Source organism: Solanum verrucosum, unplaced genomic scaffold (genome assembly GCF_900185275.1).
Source record: "Solanum verrucosum unplaced genomic scaffold, falcon-dt-bn FXZP01000261.1, whole genome shotgun sequence".
Lineage (NCBI taxonomy): Eukaryota > Viridiplantae > Streptophyta > Magnoliopsida > Solanales > Solanaceae > Solanum > Solanum verrucosum.
Window position 1 is genome coordinate 10,241,837 of NW_026019969.1, and position 21,984 is coordinate 10,263,820.

Genomic DNA, 21,984 nt, shown 5'->3' on the forward strand with positions numbered 1-21,984 from the left:
CAAATATTTACTACTTTAAAATTAATTAATATTTTGTTTATTAATTATTTTCTCATTTGAGCTATATTATTGTTCTGTCAACCCTCAATAATATCAACTTTCGCGCGTGTTTGCTTGGCCTTACTAACAAATCAATCACTAAATGTAGTAATTTATACAAAAAATATTTTCTTTTTGTTTATCAAAGTTTATGAATAAAGCAAGGGAATTGAATAATAGATTTGCTTGGGCAGGAAATGTAAGATATTTTTCTTGTAAATTATATTTCTTGATGTAGATCGATTAGAGGCCGAGTTACATTTAGCATACATGTGATGTAGCTTTAGTTTTTGTACATTTTTTTTTGTCCCTCAGCCCCCTCTCCTACCTTTTTCTATCTATTATTATTGAGTTGTCGATGGCCAAGCTATCGCCTCAATTTAACCAACTGTTTCGTGTTAGTGTCTTCTGCTACCAATTTGATTTCTTATCATAAATCTGGGTCTACCTTGATCCTCACCCTAGAGTTATTATAAAGACTCAGGTGGTGCATTTGTATGATAGAGCCGAATATTAGTGATGTTCTCCATACATGTTCAACCGATATCAATTGCTTTACCAGGAAAATATTCGTATTAGGTGCAATGTTCAACTCAACAGAGATTACAATACACTGGCACACCAAAAGGAAAAGAAAAGGAGAGTAGCAAAAATTAGAAAGCGAATGTAAGTTTTGAATGAGCTCTAACAAATACTTCCGTAAATCACCAATAAATACCTCTGAATAACTCGTGAATAAAAGAACCCCATCAACGGGTGTGTAAGATGTAAAGGACTCACAGGAAAACCACGGTTCCTACTTAAATTACTCAATATCGAACAATATCTTGAAGGCAATCATAGAAATGTGCGATATTGATCTTTTCTTTCCCAGAATAGATGGCTTCTGCTGTCCCACCATGTTCACCCTGAGCAGCCATTTCAACAACCATGTATAGTTTCTTGATGGGCATCTATCATAAGACAACACAAATCAAGAGTTAGTTATCAATACTCTGTAATGTGCCTGAAATTTTAATTTCTCAAGCAGCGCCCAAATATATCAGGAGGCGACGAGACAAATATGAACAGCTGGTATAAAGAAAACAAATGCATAGCAGCATGCTGGTCAAAAAGCCAGGGAGGAGCAGAGAGCCTTGAAACTTACATCATTTAAGGCCTCAGCAGCAGAATCAACGTCATCGCTTGCAAAGACATCAAGTTGTTGCAACACCTGCAAAGAACATCAAAACATCAATACTAGGGTAGTATAGTAAAGGGATGACATTAGGTCACACATCTCCAGTAATTGCACCAATGAATTAGAGTTGAGAAAGTATCTAGTATAATGAGAGAGACTGGTGCAAAATTTTCTCAAATCACTAGCTCATTTGCTCCATTCTTCCTTTTTTAATCAGTCAAAAAAGCAAAATGGATCCTCAAGAGCCCAAAAGATACTATCTTTTTTCTTGTCAACATGAATGTATCTTTCTTCATCTTGTCAACATGAATGTATCTTTCTTCATCTTGGAGCTACAGAGTTATTCAACTGGAGAAGGAACTTGCATGAAAAATAAAATATGTGGCAGTTTGGATGCCCTCTTACCTTCTTGGCATCTTCTGTCTTTAGTGTTGGAACATGGTATGTGACTGAGAAGGTATCACAAAGGCCAACTGAGTCCAAGAAACCGGATTCACTAGTAGTTCCAATCACAAGAATCTTTTTACCCTGCAACGTGAAACCAGTCGTAAGAATCATCAGCAAAAAGCAGTTGCATATCCAACCACAATGTAATGAAATCCACATCACAGCAAAGCAAAAAGTCATCCCTGCGTCTTGGCTTTTCTAGCTTTTTTCTCCACAGCTTATTATTAATATGTGCTAATTTTTTTTATAAATGTGGTGTTAGGACCAGCTTTCGCACACCTTGATTAATTCCACGGGATACCTCCCACCAGCAACAAGTACCATGTAACTCTCTCCACCCTTGGTTAGGACAGCTGAGAGGAAATCACCTAGTGTTTTTTTGTCTCTCCTGGGGTTTGAACCTGAACCTCATGATTCTTAACCACTTTATTGACCACTAGGCTATCTGTACTTTTCCTTCTAGTGGGGCAAAAGAACTAGAGAATTTCAGTCCCCCCCTACTAAAAAAAAAAAACATTACAGGTCATGTAGATTTAGCACAGGACCCTCTTTAACATTAATTTGGTTTTCAGCTGCCAGGCAAGTAGTCTGCATGAATTAGTCATATATAAAGAGTTCTTTTTTGAAATAGGTAACTAGTCATATATAAAGAGTTCTTGTTTACTAGTACAAAAGCTCATCCCTATTTTCGTTTTGCTGGGAAGACAAATAACTAATGTTCAGCTTTGTGGAATGAAAGCAAATCTTCTGAAGACAGATCATCCAATAAAAATGCATGCTTTAACTACTTTTTTACATACTTCCATAGTTCCATTTGATAAAGGTTTACCCAACCTCCTCAAACAAAAGATTAACATAGCTAAGAGGGGCACACACATGTACAGTAGTCACAATCTCATTATTCCAAAGGAAACATACAAGAACATAATGCCTGAAGGGGAGATAAAGAATCACATTTCTTTCAAGAGTTGCCACAGAAGCAAGTCCCAGGAAAACTTTTACACATTTCTTTCTTTCCTTTGCTTTAATACTCTTAAGTTATCTTATACATGTACATGAGCAACCTCCTAAAGCCCACACACAGGGGAAGTGGGAAAAGAAGCAAACAGGCAATTATGAGTACCAAATGAGTAACATGAAATACAATACTGAGCAATTATGAAGAAATACCTTAGGAGGAAGCCGTTTAAGGAGCACCATCAGCGTTTGAGAAATCAAATTTGAAAATCGAGGGCCAATTGGAACATATTCCAGAAGTCTGCAGGGGTTACATGATAAACAAATAATAATGCATTTAAACGCTATTTATTGTAACATGTTCCACAAGTCTGCACAGGTACATGCATAAAAAATCACATATTAATGTGTTTGAAGGTTATTTATTAGGAAAATTACCTTTCAATCCCATCAAGGACAACTATACTAAGTGGTGACTTGTATGCATCCTCAAATACCTACCACATATTATCACACGACAAAGTCAATAATTAAAATGCAAAAAATAATTACATGGGTGTATTCTGACTGATCATACTAAAGTAATGCACAAGTTTAACGTCTGTAACCTTGACTATCTGAGAACATTTGCTGCTTTCACTGAGCCCAATCATAGTTTCAGCAGAAATCTAACAATTCACAGGGGAAAGAGGCAATGAGAGATGGGTTTCATAGTGCATTTATGATTGATCTCCAGAAACTGTCCAAGTTCCCAAAAGTTTAATAAACTTACTATCTTGACATAGGGAAAATCACTTTCAATTCCCACTGTTGCTGCCATTGCAGTCTTGCCACTGTCCATGGAAAGAAAACACTCAAGATAAATGACCACATAAAAAACAAGAATAACACAAGCTTCTACCTTCCACTTGGGCCTTCCAGAAGACATGTAATAAGGGGGCTCCCCCTGCTGATTTTAACTTGTTCTGCCAGTAGCATAGTTCTTCTGTAAATGTGTTGATGTCGTTCACCACAATCCACAATGCCATTAAGTCTGAAAATTGTTGGGTCATAAATTTAAGCAAAATTCTACAACCCTTAAATTAAGCTCCAGTACTGAAGATTTTATTCAATATCCAACTATCACTTCCTTGCTCATATCCATCTAATCTACGACAGACAAGTTTCTTCACTTCAGCTGCCAATAGCACATGTGCTTCTCCCAACTATTGAACTTTAGGTCTCTCCTGCCCTAAGATCTTTATACTGACCTCCAATTAATACACAGGAGACAAATGCATTTAATATCAACTTAATATTTCCCTTCCTCAGGAAAAAAATTTACTAAAGTTTTTTCATGTGGCTGAAGGCAATAGTTCTTGAGTAGATCTAGCGATCTACTTTGAAACAAGGCTTGTCCCTCCAAAGTTAGAATATAAACTCGGTAATACTACAAGGCTTCTCTTCAAGCCCAACAATCCTACAAGCATTTGATGAGATTTCCACCTTGAAGAAAAAATAAAGACTGTCCAATTTTGGAAATAGATTGTCCTTACAGTTTCAAGGAATAGTACCAATCAGTTGTACACAAAGAACAGGAAAACCAACCTGCACCGTTCAAGATCATCAGTGGAAGCACCAAATGCAGGTCTTACTTCATTAATAGCATGCAAAAAGTCATCCATAGTGACTTTTATACTCTCCTCATCCACTGGTTTGGTAAGATCATCCATGCTTAGTTGCCTGTTCAATGCATAGGATACTGCACTTTTGACTACACCTTCAAGCTCAGCACCACTATAATTTTTTGTCCGTGCAGCTGCATGCAATTTGAAAAGGAGCGGGGGTCAGAAGTGGCAGGGAACACCTTCAGTTCAACATTATATCTTTAGATTTGTTGAAGTGTGTGACCATCTTATTTAATAGATTGTTCTAGAGAACACATTATTAATTTCTTATAATATGTCTCAACATGCCCCCTCATATGTGGGTCTAATTCATTTTCATGACCAAACACATGGAAATATCTTTTGCATTTTTTGCAAGACCTCTTTGCATGCTCCATTACCATGTTGAAGTGTTTGACCATCTAATCTAAAAGTATAAGTGGTTAGAGAGAAAACACTTTTAGTTAGTTATATTATCTCTGACTTGATAAACAATTAAGGAAGTAACATGAATTTATTACAATCATCATGTATTTCAAAAGAACCATATGACAAACACCAGCATGTTATGCTAGTTGTGGCGACTACATACCAAGTTCTTGCAAGTTCACATCAGGAGAAAGAAAGGAATTCTCTTTCATCTTATTTGTATGAATCTGGAGAATTTGTAGTCGACCATTTTCATCAGGAAGGCTTATCTCCACTTGGACTTCTAGTCGTCCTGGCCTATATCAATGGTCGTATTTTCATAATGCACCATAAAACATTACTTAATTACCAAGGAAATACTAGAACAAAATAGATTTATATCAACTTCAACAATAAGTACGACAAAAATTATAACAGATCCTGCCGTTACCTCATAAGTGCTTCGTCAAGCAGGTCTTTCCTATTTGTCATTCCAATGAGCAAAACATTATTCAGAGATTCCACCCCATCTATCTAAACAAGCAAGAAACAATCAACCAGCTTGAATCAATGACAGGAAAAAGCATTCTACAGTGGTCATATAGCCAATCTAATCTCTGTGAACATGATTAGAAATTGTTACACATACCTTGGTTAGGAGCTGGTTAACAATGCTATCATGCACACCAGTTCCATCTCTAGTTGATCCTCTAGACTGCATAACAAAAGCATCATGTTGAGAAACTAAATCTACAGAATCAACCACATGGGATATAGTAAGAACATGAGTAATAATTTCAAAAAATCAGATATTCATGATTTCATGAGGTCCCACCTTACAGATTGCATCAATCTCATCAAAAATGATAACATGCAGTTCACTTTGGTCACCTGGAAAGACAAAAATGGGGATTAAAGGACCAAGTTTAGAACTCAAAATATTCCTTGCCATGATAGCTCTCTTACCTTTGGTTTTTTGGTCTTGCTCAGCATCAGCAAACAAATCCCTCACATTTTTTTCGGTTTCACCGACAAACTTGCTTAACACTTCAGGTCCATTGACAATCTACATTTTATATTCACCAACAGGAAAAACAAGAATCCGATAGACAATCAAGGTTGCATTAGGAAAAAAAAAAAACAAATTCACATGCTTACAAGAAAATAAAAGCAAAATGACATGTACATTGTAACTTCCAAAACAACAACAATAACATCAAAAGAAAAAATTTCTAGAAGTTTGATGGACCTACCTTAGGGTCCTTGCCATTTAGCATTTTGCCAATCTGCCGAGCCATTAGAGTCTTCCCTGTACCAGGAGGTCCATGGAGAAGCATTCCCTTAACATGCTTGATACCAAGCCTGAAAGCAGTTTCATCGCAAAGCCAAGGCCAAGTGAGTAAGTAATTTTACTACACTATTTCTTCAAGAAAAGACATAAGTTCTCATGAAAACAGAAGGAATTTTGTTATTCAGCAAGAACTCTCCATACTTGCTCGTCACATGGGGAGGGAAAACCCTGGAAGCAAAAGCTCTTCGAAAAATATCAGAAAACTCTGCACCCAGACCACCTATACCCAATGATTCAAGATTGAATTCTTTCTGCCTAAAGATGCTGCTGCTAGCAGCTTCACGCTGGTTGACAATCTGTATTGAAGTCAGTAGCAGCAAGAATCAAATCAAAAGGAACTTCAATAAATAAAAGGGAAGCCATTTTCTTTGACAACATTTGCCACTATTATATTACTTAAAGACAGAAGTAACCTTTATTCCACTGGAGTTTGCGGCTTCAAATATAATGTATGTGTCAACTGAAACCATCCCTCTTTCAACATTAGATTTTTCTTGCCCCTCCACAGTAGCTTGATTCACAGTGACTATATAACCATTGCCATGATACTCTAATGTCACCTTTTGCCCAGTTGTCATAATCTGCATAGGTAAAATTAATAATCCATACATAAGTTACTTTCATCAGAACTAGACTCGTAGCATCTACTGCAGCTTAACTTGTAAACCGGGGAGTTAAAAAGTTAGAACAGCAACTTTATGTCATCTTCTAATATAGTGCTCCCTCAGTCCCAATTTATGTGATGGTTTGACTGAGCACGGAGTTTAAGAAAGAAAGAAAGACTTCCTTTCTTAAACCTGAGAACATTTTTCCTAAGGAGCATGGCTTACTTAAGTGTCTGTTTTTAATGTGTCTACCAGTGCCAAAATGCATTTGGGACAAACATATAATTGAACAGCTACAAGGAGAACCCCATGCCATATTGTTATTACATATTGATTCCAACTGACACCCCAAGGCATTTCCATATGTATCTTGATTAATAAAGCAGATAATCGACATGTAAATTGTAAAATGAATACATACAGCCAAGCTACTCATTTATGTGTCAGTCATTATCCTCAGTAGTCTCTATGACATGATCTCATTGACAAAAGTAGTCAGAACAAGGAAGGGAGCATATACTTAGTATGTTGAATTGATTATGAAAAAAATAAAACAAATAGACTATGTTTAGTTTTCATTGTTTGACTTCAAGGATCATGTCCGCTATTCAGCCTTATCTTCCAAAATTCTAAAGAAAGTATTCTGACATGAAAATCATTCTTGAAAGTACAGATTTGAAGAACAACACCGTATGTGCAGCCCAATAAGCTTTGTCAGGTAAATGATAATTAGAGAAGAACTACTAAGAGCAGATATTTTTAAGAGGAGGCAGCAGGGGGATAGAGCCTTCACCTGATTGGCAAATCTCTTGCGAACTTGATTAGCTAAAGAAACTGCATCCACCTACAAAAAGACATATCTGGTAAACTTACACTGTTTACATCAGCAGAAGTGTTTGAACCAGAGTACTCTTGATGCCTAAGCCTAAAACAAAACCAGCTAAACTAGAAGATGGATATAACCAAAATGCATCACAACAAAAATTGTAAACGACCTTGCATGCTTTACACCAGACTCGACTTGCTACACACTGAAAGATATGGTACAATCAAAACTTCACCAGAACTGTTCTTTAAGGCTCTCTAAAAGCACGCTTAATCCCTGTATCTTGGTGAGCCCAGGTTGAGCGCTTCACCTTGCTTAATTAGCGTGTTAGTGTGGATTGTAGAGTCAAGGTGTTAAGGCATGTGCACCTTCACCAACGAGTTCTGCCTTAAAGGACACAACAACATATGTGGGACACAACACCATATATATAGTTATATTATAGTTTTACCACTCTTTTGTCCAAATAATTATTATCTGTTTTATAGTTACATTTTCCTGCATTACATTCATATTTTTTACTTTTTCACTTGGCAATTTTTTTCCATAAAGCCCATGCTTAAATCGCGCTTTGCACTTGATACTCCAACAGCCTTTGGAGATTTTTTGCTTTCTTTCACTTTTAACTAACAAGAAGAATCTAACTCTTTCAAAGCCATTGCATAGAACACTAGACATTGTTGGATATAAAAAACTTGCCGAGACACAAAAACACAGGACAGTTTTACCTGTTCCTCTTTGGTCCCTTTTTTCACAAACTCCAAGTCAAGGGTAAGTAAAGCAAGGTTGAAGTCCTCAGGTGGAACAAATCTGCAATGTGAACAGTGAAAGCACTAATTAAGTGATTTCATGGAAAAATTAGGCGACGGTAAGCAACAATATCTGAACAGTGCTGCCGAACCTGCTAACAGATATAGCGTCTCCAGTGGAAACTTTGGCATAGCGTCTTTGAATCGCATTAAGACCAAGTTGACCATTAGGAATGGCGTCGTGGGCAGTGTTTCACAGTTAAGGCAGTACTATAGTGCATTATCTTTGATCATTAAAATGCTGCAGTATGAATATAATAGAAAAGCACAAACGATAGATCACAAACTACATACGCTTATCGGAATTCGCTCATCAGCATTCAATGGAGAAATCTCTCCAATAATAAAAACAGAAACGAAAATAAATTTTCAATCTAAAAATTAGTAATAAGAACAGTAATGATTGAAATTTGAAAGGATATGCAAGAGTGAGAACAAAAGCATCAGCGATGAGTGCATAAGCGAACTTAGATCCCGGAACAAGAAAATTTCTGAGATCTGTAGGAGAACAATATCCACAATTGGTGTAAGCAAGATCTTTCGCCGGCGTATTAGTTACGTTCATCGTCGTCGATGCAACCCCGCCGGAAGAACCATACCTCCCTGCCATTCTTGTTCAAGAATCTTGAACAAGAAAAGATCAACGTATGAATTTAAATCAAATTTTTTTTAGAAATCTTTAGTCATTTTCTTGGCTCTTAAGGAAAATGAACGCGGGTTCAGTTCCGGATCAGACCCGGGTTATTGGATATATATATAGGCGAGAAGGTTCACAACGGGTTTAATTATAGCTATTTTTGTGAAAAATTATTGTTTTTTTTTTTTTTTTTTTGGTCTTATGAAATTTTAATCTATTTTATCCCATTTCTGTTTGGCCTAAACGGCTTATTTTGCACTATTTTTGTTAAAATAATTTTTCAGTATAGTAATTTTATTCTTTATGTTCCTAATTAGTTGTCCCTTTTTGAATTGAAACACTTATTAAGAAAATAATTATTGATATAGTGCATTTATCATTTTATTCATATTAATTATGAAGTAGATGAATTAAAAACTTAGGATTTTTTAGAAATTCTACATTTTTCAAAATAATTAATTGAGGGTATAATATGTAAAAAAAAATTGTCCTTTATTGATTTGTCAAAATAGACAAGTAATTAAGGATAACTAAAAAAGGAAAAGTAGACGAGCAATTAGGGACAAAGAGACTACGTGGCTAATTCATTTGAAAAATATTTTTTGATAAGCAGATAGTGTTTGACTAATTTTTCTAAAAAAATATTTAGACAATGGAATTATGAAAAAGAAAAATTATGTATCAATGCATTTTTATTATTAAGATTATTTTATAAAGAGAAATTATTGTATATATATATTATGTATTATTTTTATTTAATTAAAAATACATATTATAAATTTTCAATCGATATAGTACATAAATACATTAAAGAAAAGATTAAATATTAATATAATATTAGCATAATTATGTAAATATACTAAAAACATCAACCAAATAAATTTAAAAATCATTCCAAATCATTACACATGCTAATAAATTAATGAAGGATATATTAATAAATAAATAATATAAATTGTAGGAATATTTGTGTTATGCAAAAAACAATTTTTTGCTTCCACTTCTATTTTTTATAAGAATCAAAGGGTTTTAATTTCTTCCTAACCGTAAAAAAGATTGTTTCTACTTTTATTTGAAATGACTTGTCTAACATCTTAGTTTTTTAACAATAAGAAAATCTACAAAATTGTGTTTTTTTGTGTTCTAGTGATTTGGCCAAACAGTCGCTTACAATTGTAGAAAAAATTAACCTAATCATCGATTTCAAATTTAATCTATTTTTATATGTAGATCAGTCATACCAGTGATGAAGAGAATTGTCAATAGTACAAGATAAATATAATTAAAAAAACTCTAATATGGGTCGATCTCAATAAAGAACTCTTACATCTAATAGAAAAAATCAAAATGGAAACTAAATTTTTTTGGTGTAATTAATAGGGAAAAAAAGACTCTTAAACATAAAAGATAGGACAAAAAAGTACTACTAAATTTTAGGGACATAAGTAAATGTCTATACTATAATTTAAAAACAAAAATAATATTAAAAAGTTATTATAGAGGATCAATCATAATTCTAAGATCTTCATAAAAGGGTCAAAAAAGCTTTTAAACTATGTGAAAGGAGTAAAAATGTCCTCCGTTTATAGTTTGACTCAAAAATGCCCTTACCGTCAATACTTTGGTTTAAAAATGCCATTGCAATCAATACTTTGATCCAAAAATGCCCCTATAGTTATAAAATGGGTCAAAAATGCTCTTTTCCGAATAAATATATTATTTTTTCTTTTTAAACACATCTTCTTCCTAATTAAAATATTATTAAATAACATTATTCTTGTTTTCTTTCTTCTAAAATCACTCTAACAAACAAAAATGTAGGGAATATTTTTTTCCTCTTAATCTCATTTTATTAATTAAAATAGAATAATTTCATGTACCCTTTCGACAGGTAACATATGTCATATATATAAGATCATAGTAAATCCTTCATTAATTTATATTTATATCACAATAAAAAATAGGGATAAGGGTCTGAAAAATATCCCAACTTTGGTCGGATTTGTTGTTGCGATACTAAACTTTCATAAGGACCTATTACCTCCCTAGACTATTTAATACCGTAGTTTTTACCCCATGAACTATTTAATAGTGTATTTTAAAGGTATATATGTGCCCACGTGGACATATTACTATTTATAATTTTGCATTATTTTTTATGTCCACGTGGAAAAATATATATGTTTAAAATACAGTATTAAATAGTCTAGGGAGGTAATAGGTCCTCATGAAAGTTTAATATCGCAACAACAAATCCGACCAAAGTTGAGGTATTTTTCAGACTCTTATCCCTAAAAAATAATGATAATAAAATAAGAAATATTTTCATTTTTTTTTTTTTTTTTGAATTGAAGTAAGATAAACATTTGCTAATTTAAAATATATTATTAGAAAATAATGTGTTAAAAAGAAAATAATAATTTATTTATTTGGAAAATGAGAATTTTGATCCATTAAATAACAATGAGGGCATTCTTGGACCAAAGTATTGACGGCAAGGACATTTTTGGACCAAACTACAAACAAATGACATTTTTGTTCCTTTCGCATAGTTTAAGGACAATTTTGAACCAAAGTATCGGCAGTAATGACATTTTTTAGTCAAACTATAAACAAAGGACATTTTTGTTCCTTTTGCATAGTTTAAGGGTATTTTTGACCCTTTTCCCAATTTTTAGTTTAAATAGTTCTTGGATATGTATACACTTGCATGTGTATTAAAAAGTAATTTAACAGAGAAGGAATAATAACAAAATAAGAAACTTCACCCAACTTAAATATTTTGTTAGCTACATAAGTTGGACACCTTGACAAAATGAGATACTTTGTTGCAATTACCTCAAAACATACTGGTAATTTTTGAATTTTCATCTTTTGGTAGTTTCCTTTTCCCTTTGAGAAAAAAATAAGCTAAAATAATTAAGGACCATGAAGATTTCTTTAAAGGAAAAGTTACTTGAATAAATATCTTGTAAGTGTTGAATTTCAGACTTGGAAGATAGATAAATTGAATAGACTTTTTTTGTTTAAATGATATTGATAATATTTTGACCATTCATTTATCTACTACATGCTCTATGGATAAATTAATTTGACACTTTACAAAATCGAGTACTTATAAGGTAAAATCGGGTTATCATCTTACAGAAAATTTAAGCATGATGAGAGATGTTAGGGGTAATATTGCTCAATCTAGTAACCATGCTTTTCCAAAAGTCTTTTCGAATTTTTTATGGGCAATGAAAATAATTAATAAACATAAACATTTTCTTTGAAGGTGCTTGTTTAATATCTTACATGTAATTAATATTATTAAGAAACGACTAAATCATGTCAATAGTGATTGTAAAAGATGAGGTTTAGAAGATGAGACTCTGCAACACATAATTTTCAGTGTCAGGATTCTCAAATAATTTGAAAAATAAGTCATATTAATTGGAATGATCTTGCCAACATTATTGATTTTTTTGTGTGGTGGAATGATAAGATTAGTACGGCAAAAATATGTCCCAATTTTACTTGTGTTTTGAATTTGATGGTAATGATTATGTGGCATATTTGGAAGTCTAGGAATGCTTGGGGTTCTAATAACGAATTAACCGACCCTCCGGACATAGTGACAAAAGTTTTATTTGAATATCTTGATATATTGCTTGCAAATTCTTCAAATGCAAATTTTCAAGAGAATTATGACTATCAATTAAGAGTTTTCGAAGATGGGATCTGTTTTTTAAGTTGATGCAGGGTTACAAGTTGAATCAAAGAATGCAAGCATTGCATTGGTTTGGTTGTTATGGGTAGCAAGGGTGTTTCGCTTCATGACTATGGGTAATGACTCTGAAGGTCATTTTTGAAAATTTTCAAAAAAATTACCATTTTACCCCTTCTGATAGTTGCCCTGAGTCTTGTATGATCAACTACGAAGTTGGTTTTGAAATTTGATTATAAAATTGTGATTTTTGAAAGTTTTAGAGTTTTGGAGAGGTAAATTTGTTAAAAGTGGTTGTTGATAACAATTGGAGTTACGAATCTTGTAATGAAATTCCATCAGTTTCTGGATATGACTTTTGGGTTAGTAGGACTATTGGATCAGGTCTTGAGGTATTTAAATGAGTTTCGAAAGAGTTTTTGTGTTTTGAAAGTTGAAAGCACAAGATAGTTGATCAAAGTCAACATTTGGAGATAGCAAGCTTGGAATGGAATTCCGACAGTTTCGTTAGCTCCAAAATGTGGTTTTTGGTCTAGATGTATTGTTGGTTTGTGTCACAGGGTTTTTGGTTTGATTTTGAGCCATTAGACGGATGCATGGACAAATATGTCCCCTATGATTCACAAACTGAGTTATAGCGAATGTGTATCATTACGATAGACATGCATCACTCTCTATGACATTGCACTGCATTTCATTTGATTCTTATCAATTGTAATATTGAGAATTATTGTGGTGATTGGCAATATGTAGTGAGGTGTAAATTGTGATATTATATTGATGCTCTGTTATATTTAAGCGAGAATTGCTAGGTTGGGCTGATTGATTTTTGCAAGTTGTAGTTGTGGAGGTTCGGATGGTATGATTGGAGTTCGATATTGCTTACTTAGGGTTATTAGGTTTGCTTGTTGAGTACCGTTATTGTTTGGTACTTACTCTCTTGCTTCTACACTTGTGTAGGTTATAGGCCCAGATCATTGTGATTACTCCCTCTTCTTTTTAAGTCTGAGGCTTATTGTTGGGGGTTTGTGCGGTAACTACTTATCATCTCGGCGTATACGTCTTACTCTTTTATTATGTTCTTATTCTATTCTAAAAATAAAGACATTTCAAACTTGTACTTCTTCTTGAATCTATTGTAATACTTTGAGGTTTGTACACGTCACAATCAAATTTTGGGAGCAATTTGAGTTATGTTAAGTTATCCACATTATTGATATATGTTAGTCTTTTATTCTATTTTACTTCTGCATTTATCTCTTAAGTTGAATAGGGTGAATTATCTTTGGTAGGATAAGACATGTGTCATCATGTCCATTTTTGGATCGTGACACCATGAATCCCCGATCCAATTTATTGGGAAATCTATGATTGTTGAAGCGTGTGCAATAGGAAAATCTGTGGAAAAAGTGATACAACATGGATGGAGGAAACTCTATGTCCTCTCTGATGCAAAAGGTGTTGTAGAAGTACTGAAGAAAAATGTGAAGACTACTTGGGACATAGATGTAGTTTGTGAAGATATTGGGAATATGTCAGCATCTCTAGAGCATATCGTGTTTGTACATATTCCTAGAAGGTTTAATGTTGTAGCACACAACGTATCTAAGTTCTCAATTTCCTTGGGAAAAGACTATTCCCAACTTGTATTGTACATGATGCTGAACTTTCCTTCGGACATGTTATGTCCATAATGAATTAATATATGGCAGTTTTTGGGTGAAAAAAGAGAAAAAGAAAAAGGAAACAAAACTACACTCAAATGCTTGCAAACATCGAAGTTGAACTTAACAACCCCTTCACTTTTTGATGTCAAATGAATCTTCTGGAAATCCAACAAGTATTTTTGAGGTGCATTGTGAACTGAGGGTGGTGAAGTGAACAACAAAACAGTGTGGCTTCCTCTCATTTTCCCAACATTTTGAACTCTCAAGTGGATATCAAATCCCAACTTGCTGCAGCCTTGCTCATTAACGGCGTCTTCTCTGTACCAGGAGGTCCATGGAGAAGCATTCCTTTAACATACTTGATACCAAGCCTGAAAAGCAGTTTCATCCCAAAGCCAAGGCCATGTCAGTAAGTAATTTTACTACACTATTTCTTCAAGAAATAGACTTAAGTTCTAATGAAAACAGAAGGAATTTTGTTTTTCAGCAAAAAAATTTCATACTTGCTTGTCACATGGGGAGGGAAAACCCTGGAAGCAAAAGCTCTTCGAAAAATATCCAGAAAACTCTGCACGTAGACCACCTATACCCAATGATTCAAAATTGAATTCTTCTGCATAAAAATTGAAATCTGTATTGAAGTCAGTTAGAGCAAGAATCAATTCAAAAGGAACTCCAATAAACATAGGGGAAGCCATTTTCTTTGACAACTTATGCCACTATTATATTACTTAAAGACAGATGTAACCATTATTCCACTGGAGTTTGCGGCTTCAAATATAATGTATGTGTCAGCTGAGACCATCCCTCTTTTCAACATTAGATTTTTCTTGCCCCTCAACAGTAGCTTGATTCACAGTGACTATATAACCATTGCCATCATACTCAAATGTCACCTTTTGCCCAGTTGTCATAATCTGCATAGGTAAAATTATCCATACATCAGTTACTTTCATCAGAACTAGACTCGTAACATCTACTGCAGCTTAACTGGTAAACCGGGAAGTTAAGGGTTAGAACAACCACTTTATATCAACTTCTAATAGAGTGCTCCCTCCGTCCCCATTTATGTGATGGTTTGACTGAGCACAGAATTTAAGGAAGAAAGAAAGACTACCTTTCGTAAACCTGAGAGCATTTTTCCTAAGGGGCATGTCTGACTTAAGTGTCTGTTTTTAATGTGTCTACCAGTGCCAAAATGCATTTGCTAAAGGTTGACTCTAATACCATGTAAAAAAGATATGAACACCCAATCCAAAATCTTAAGGCTTGGAGTAGTCCAAAACCTATAAACCCCTTCGAAAGCAATTTCTCACCCCATGTGGGACAAATATATAATTGAACAGCTACAAAGAGAACCTCATTCCATATTGTTATTACATATTGATTCCAACTGACACCCCAAGGCATTTTCATATGTATCTTGATTAATAAAGCATATAAAAGACATGTAAACTGTAAAATGAATATGTACAGCCAAGCTACTCATTTATGTGTCAGTCATTTTCCTCAGTAGTCTCTATGGCATGATTTCATAGACAAAAGTAGTCAGCACAAGGAGGGGAGCATATTCAGATAATGTAAAATTGATTATGAAAAAAATAAAACAAATAGACTATGTTTAGTTTTCATTGTTAGACTTCAAGGATCAGGTCGCTATTCAGCCTTATCTTCCAAAATTCTACAGAAAGTATACTGACATGAAAATCATTCTTGAAAGTACAGATATGAAGAACCACACCGTATGTGCTGCCCAATAAGCTTTGTCAGGTAAAAGATAATAAGAGAAAAACTACTGAGAGCAGACATCTTTAAGAGGAAACAGGGGGAGAGAGCCTTCACCTGATTGGCAAATCTCTTGCGAACTTGATTAGCCAAAGAAACTGCATCCACCTACAAAAGACATATCTGGTAAACTTACAATGTTTACATCAACAGAAGTGTTTGAACCAGAGTACTCTTGATGCCTAAGCCAAAAACAAAACCAGCTAAACTAGAAGATGGATATAACCAAAATGCATCACAACAAAAATTTAAAAGAGCTGCATGCTTTACACCAGACTTGCTACAAGCTGAAAGATATGGTACAACCAAAACTTCACCAGAACTGTTCTTTAAGGCTCTCTTAAAGCACGCTTAATCCCTGAAACTTGGTCAGCCCAGGTTGAGCGCTTCGCCTTGCTTAATTATCGTGTTAGTGTAGATTGTAGAAGTCAAGGTGTTGAGGCATGTGCACCTTCACCAACGAGTTCTGCCTTTGAGAATACAACAACATACCCAATGTGATCCCACAAGTGAGATACAACCCCATATATATAGTTATATCATAGTTTTACCACTATTTTGCCCAAATAATTATTATCTGTTTTTATAGTTACATTTTCTTGCATTACATTTATATTTTTTATTTTCTCACTTGGCATTTTTTCCCCATAACGCCCACACTTCAATCACGCTTTGCACTTAACGGTTCAACTATATTGGACTTCTTTACACATATATATGGAGGTTGTATTTTGTCTACAAACTATATATATATATAGTTAAAGGTAGGTACACCTTTTGAAATCTATTTTACAATATTTATCAGTAACATATTCAGTGTAATATCACTAAGTGTAGTCTGGAGATAGTAGAGTGTTAAACTTCCTTTAAATCATTTCTATTCAATATATAGGGATGTCAAGAAAAAAAAATAGCAGAGAGAAGGAATAATAACAAAATAAGAAGCTTCATACAACTTAAATATCATGTTTCTTCTACATATGTTGAACACCTTGACAAAATGAGATACTTTGTTACAATTGCCTCAACATATTGATAATTTGAGAATTTCCATGTGGTAGTTTCCCTTTTCCCTTTTGAGAAAAAAAGAAGTTAAAATAATTAAGGACTATGAGGATTTCTTTAAATCCTCAGAGTCAAGGAATGTTTCAAATCTCCTATATGTAGCACATGTAATCCTAAAGCAACTTTCCTGTTTCCAACTTCATCAACTACACTCAAATGCTTGCAAACATCTAAGTTGAACTTAACAACTCCTTCACTCTGTGGTGTCAAATGAATCTTTTGGAAATCCAACAAGTGCTTTTGAGGTGCATTGTGAACTGAGGGTGGTGAAGTGAACAACAAAACAGTGTGGCTTCCTCTCATTTTCCCAACATTTTGAACTTTCAAGTGGATATCAAATCCCAAGTTGTTGCAGCCTTGCTCATTAACAGCATCAATAGACTTGCACTTTGTCGATCGACAAGCATGTCCTTCCTCAAGAGGAATGGACACAAATTTTGGTGCTTTTACTAGGTGGTGTTTGTATTGGGTGTAGCTTAATCCATCACCAAAGTTAAATACAGTTGGACCTTTGTAGAACCTGTAACTTCTTCCTGGGAATCCTGTTTTTGGATCTGCCCTCATGTTCATGTTAGTCATGTCAACTTTGTCTACATATGACTGTGGATACCATGTCATTGGGAGCCTTCCACCTGCAAGATTCCAACGAAACTTATTAGGCATTTAGTCACATGTTCATTTGATGGGGCATTCGATGCATCCACCTCAAGCTATAATCAATGAACAAATGGAAAGAGGAAACTTACTTGGATTGTAATATCCAAAAACGACATCAGCCAAAGCAGCACCACCAGCTTCACCAGGGAAACCAACCCAAAGAATGCTTGTGACTTTAGGATTATCTACAGCAAATTTTACATCCATGCCACCTCCAGACATGATAACAAGGATTACAGGTCCCTTGGAAACACTAGCAACCTCTGTTACTAGAAGAGATTGTTGTCCAGGGAGAGTTATATTAAATCTGTCTTTGCTCTCTCTTTCAATAGTTTGATCTGATCCCATAACCAACACTACAGCATCAGCTGCAGCTGCTACTTTCTTGGCATTATCAACTTGTGCAGTGGCACAAGCTATATCACAGCCTTGTTGATAAACTGTTGAAACTGATGCACCTAGGCCATCCAAAGGAGTTGTATACTTGCATGGACTACCTGCAAATATTCAAGAAAATGAAAGAAAAGACTCTTAGAAACTGGTGTTTCAAAGTTAAATATATACACTTCATGTGTAAAAAAATCTTTATACTGCCAGTGCATAGAACTTAGCGTCCAACTACCTTCATAACTTCCAACCATGGTATAGGCAAGATTGGCATTAGGGCCAATGACTGCTAATGACTTGATGGATTTGGGGGATAGAGGTAATGATCCTGCTGTGTTTTTAAGCAAGACGATTCCTTGTCTTGCAGCTTCACGAGCTAGCTCTTGGTGATCTTCAGTACACACATCCTTGGGACCAAGATTTCCATAAATTTGGTTTTTTGGATTACCATCAAAGAATCCAAGTCTCATTAGTGTAGCAAAATTGTTTGAGACTGCTCTATCGATAACTGATTCATTTACAAGTCCTTGGTTTACAGCACCCTGAGTGTATTTACCAAGCCAAGATCCACAATTCAAGTCCAACCCTATCACATTTAGCAAATTCTTGATTAGCTATGGTTAAGAAGTATGAGAAAATCACCATTGTCTTCGGGTAGAACTAATGTCATGGTTGATTAGTCCAACTAAAAGGGCTTAAAATGGTTAACCTGCATTTAGAGACAAAGCTGCAGTCTCCTCTGGTGTCTTGGTGTAGTGTTGAGCCCAGTACATCTCATTTAACGAATCACAATCCGTCACAATGTATCTGTATAAACCATACTTGTTCTAAATTCATGAATTCTTTCGAAAGAACAAAATATGAAATATGAGAAGCACTAAATATACCCATTCAATTTCCATTGTCCTCTGATGACTCCTGCAAGAAGGTCATAATCACCACAAGTAGGCTTGCCATTCACTTGGTTGTATGAACACATCACACTGGCTACATTTCCATCAAGAACACAGCTCTTGAATGGGGGGTTAAATGTATCATCTAAATCTTGTTGTGTTACCTACTCACCACAACAAACAAAAAAACACGAAATGCTTACCATACTAAAAATTATACTGTAGGTATTTTAGAAAAAGGACATACAATCTGCCAGTACCTTAGCGTTGAAATTGTAACGTTGGATTCCCTTCCAATCATCGATATCATAAGCTGTATAATGCTTACAGCAAGAAGCAACCTTGAGCATATCTTTTTTACCATCATCGCGCTGTTGCAGACCTTTAACATATGCTACACCATACTTGCTAGAGAGCGTTGGATCTTCTCCAGCTGTTTCTTGGCCTCTTCCCCATCTGGGATCGCGGTAAATATTCACATTTGGTGACCAATATGTCAATCCTGCTTGACCAACATTGTACATTGCTCTACCCTCCGTGGACACCACCTACAACCATCAACATTTTACGAGTTCAAGTTCTATGCACCGTTTGAGCAGAAATTAGTAATTTAATAAAAATGGTAACTAATACTCTCACAAGTTAAATTCCAATACATAACTTAAATGCATTGTTGTTTGATACAACTCTCAACTGCTTTCTTCAACATTAATCACATGATAGATCTAACAAGGATCAATCATTTTCCTTTTCATAAAAGACAGTATAATAATATACCCTATTATAACATATGGTTGGGTGGGCAATTTAGCATGTTAGATTAATAAATGGCTAGTTGGTGCATGCTTTTGTCAATTATGGTCATTCTCAAAAGATGTAAACATCTTAACCAAATATATTGCAAGCTGGAATCCTTCTAAAATATTTCCATATATCCTATTTTATGATATACACTTTAATTATTAAAGAAACTAGCTTTTGCTGATTTAAGAAGCCATTATGTAAAAAAAAATGTATTCATCCCACTTCCCAAAAGAAAAATCTTTAAAGGATCTAGCATTAACCCTTATCAATTCACACGGCAAATTTGTAGCAATCAATTTTAGCATCTACAACAACATATGAACACGTATTAATCATAATAAAATTGGACATAAGTCACTGTCTTCTTCAAAAAAAATAAAAATCATTCAATGTTTAAAAAACAAATAAACAGAGTGGTCCTTAGATAATGTCATAATGGCGACGTACGTATACAACTTGACCTTTAACTTCTCATCAATCTTTTTTTGTTATAACCATAGTATCCGGCCAGCACCGCAAAAAATTATACCGTTTAGCTGGATCAAAATTTTAATTCAATGTGTAATCTTTATTATATTGGAACAACTGTTAGTAAAATTTCTGACTGTGTCACCGGTTTCATCAAGAAATGGCCAAAAAGGCACAAAGATCAAGACTACCCATAAGTAATAGTATTAAGAAGAAAAAGATATTACCTTTCCAATGGTCTCAAATAGAGTTTCATTGAAAGAAGCAGAAGTGAGAATAGGCTGAGGGAAGCTAGTGGCATGAGGGACAATATTATTGAATTTAACTCCTGGACCAGTATATGAAATCCCATGTAATGCTTCAGACCACCACTCATATTTTGGGATTCCAAGCCTACTAACATTACCAGCAGTGTTTACCAACATAGTGATTTTTTCTTGTAATGTTAATCTTTTTACTAGATCATTTACTCTAGATGACACACCCAATGAGACATCACAAAATGGAAAGCTTTTTAGGCTAGGATTGGTTGCTGTGTCACAAGCAAAAACAGCAGATGTTTGAGCTGAAACTGGCTTGAATTGTAAGCAAAAATGAGACAAAATGAAGAAGAAACAGAGCAAAACAGAGTATTGGTGTTTCTTGATTTCGTCCATTGCCCTGTTCTTCTTCATGTAAAGAAGAAGAAAAAAAAGATGAAGATGTGTGATATGAGTAGTGAGAGGCAGATCTTGGTTTTTTTATAGGAAAAGAAATGATAGCAAAGGCATGTTGTTTTGTAGCAACCCGTGATGGATAAACGTAAAAAATCAAAAAATGTACTCCCCATCCATTTCAATTTAATTGTTTTAAATTGATTAGATATGAAATTTAAGAGATTTTTGAATTATATGGTCATAAATTAAAAACTTAAATAGTCCTTTTGGTACAGATGAAATAATTTAGACACTTAAGTTCGGAGTAGTATATAAATAAATATTAATGGGGTCCAGTTTCCATGACTTGTGCCTTTAATTAAACCTTGTGTACAAATAATAATGAGAGAGAAACTGCTATCTCTTTCTTTGCTGTCCAATTATTTTGCTGTAAAAATGGTAAGATGGGGTCAGTTAAAGATTTTATTTTTCGAATTTCTATAGGTACTTTTTGTTTGGAAGCTCGTTGGGGAATGTGAAAGACAGAGATAGCGTTGGATTTAAAGGTTTGCTTTGGGTAAAACATGAAAACAATAAATAAATAAATAAATAAAAGAAATTGGTCTTACAGATTTGCAGGATTTTTTTAATTAAAAAATGATTCATGTGCATTATGAATCCGATTCAATTTCACAAAATATTTTGACGACACATATCGAACTGTCAAAGTATTGTATGCTTTAATTTGAGCCCTTTTTTGGATTACCTCAAACCTTATGGATCTCATCTATTTATTTTCTTGGTCTTGTGGTTTATTAACAATTTTAAATTCAATGTAATTCTATGTAGTTTTTCGATTCTACCGTTGATTAGTAGATAAGAAATTGAGGGGAGGGGGATTGGTTAGGTAAAATTTGTCAAATTAAAGTTTCCAGCTAGATATTAGTGTGTTACAGAAATGAATTTTAAGATAATTCAATGAAGATAGATAAAAACAAAGAATTATGGG

General features: G+C 34.3%; 2 protein-coding genes across 3 annotated transcripts; both read right to left on the reverse strand.

Moving 5' to 3' along the window:
* Positions 1-568: 568 nt before the first annotated feature.
* Positions 569-16,232, reverse strand: LOC125816512 (vesicle-fusing ATPase). 2 transcript variants are annotated; one of them, XM_049496124.1, is made up of 21 exons: positions 8,691-8,976; positions 8,361-8,456; positions 8,188-8,269; positions 7,427-7,477; positions 6,442-6,609; positions 6,170-6,324; positions 5,931-6,039; positions 5,644-5,743; positions 5,513-5,568; positions 5,327-5,392; positions 5,129-5,211; positions 4,862-4,995; positions 4,211-4,421; positions 3,525-3,656; positions 3,396-3,456; positions 3,232-3,291; positions 3,062-3,120; positions 2,837-2,924; positions 1,625-1,747; positions 1,187-1,252; positions 569-992 (listed from the first exon to the last, which is right to left on the reverse strand). In XM_049496124.1, the coding sequence occupies exons 1-21, from the start codon at positions 8,876-8,878 to the stop codon at positions 849-851; spliced, it is 2,232 nt and encodes a 743-aa protein (XP_049352081.1). In that variant the 5' UTR covers positions 8,879-8,976; the 3' UTR covers positions 569-848. The 2 variants fall into 2 exon arrangements, with proteins under 2 accessions (XP_049352081.1, XP_049352082.1); XM_049496125.1 differs by lacking the exons at positions 7,427-7,477; positions 8,188-8,269; positions 8,361-8,456; positions 8,691-8,976 and adding an exon at positions 16,124-16,232.
* A 764-nt stretch (positions 16,233-16,996) lies between these two features.
* Positions 16,997-21,125, reverse strand: LOC125816511 (beta-xylosidase/alpha-L-arabinofuranosidase 2-like). Its single transcript, XM_049496123.1, has 7 exons — positions 20,568-21,125; positions 19,329-19,616; positions 19,063-19,232; positions 18,885-18,982; positions 18,411-18,761; positions 17,878-18,285; positions 16,997-17,763 (listed from the first exon to the last, which is right to left on the reverse strand). The coding sequence occupies exons 1-7, from the start codon at positions 21,012-21,014 to the stop codon at positions 17,189-17,191; spliced, it is 2,337 nt and encodes a 778-aa protein (XP_049352080.1). The 5' UTR covers positions 21,015-21,125; the 3' UTR covers positions 16,997-17,188.
* Positions 21,126-21,984: the final 859 nt, after the last annotated feature.

Bases quoted from the DNA above. Each gene is read 5' to 3' on its own strand.
- LOC125816512 (XM_049496124.1), bottom strand. From the start codon at position 8,878: ATGGCAGGGAGGTATGGTTCTTCCGGCGGGGTTGCATCGACGACGATG. The intron at 4,422-4,861 runs GTATGTAGTCGC...AATTGCATGCAG, and splicing joins TGTGAACTTGCAAGAACTTG to CTGCACGGACAAAAAATTAT. The intron at 3,457-3,524 runs GTAGAAGCTTGT...TTCCATGGACAG, and splicing joins CTGGAAGGCCCAAGTGGAAG to TGGCAAGACTGCAATGGCAG.
- LOC125816511 (XM_049496123.1), bottom strand. From the start codon at position 21,014: ATGAAGAAGAACAGGGCAATGGACGAAATCAAGAAACACCAATACTCT. The intron at 18,983-19,062 runs GTATATTTAGTG...TGGTTTATACAG, and splicing joins GGACAATGGAAATTGAATGG to ATACATTGTGACGGATTGTG. The intron at 18,762-18,884 runs GTTAACCATTTT...TAAATGTGATAG, and splicing joins AGCTTTGTCTCTAAATGCAG to GGTTGGACTTGAATTGTGGA.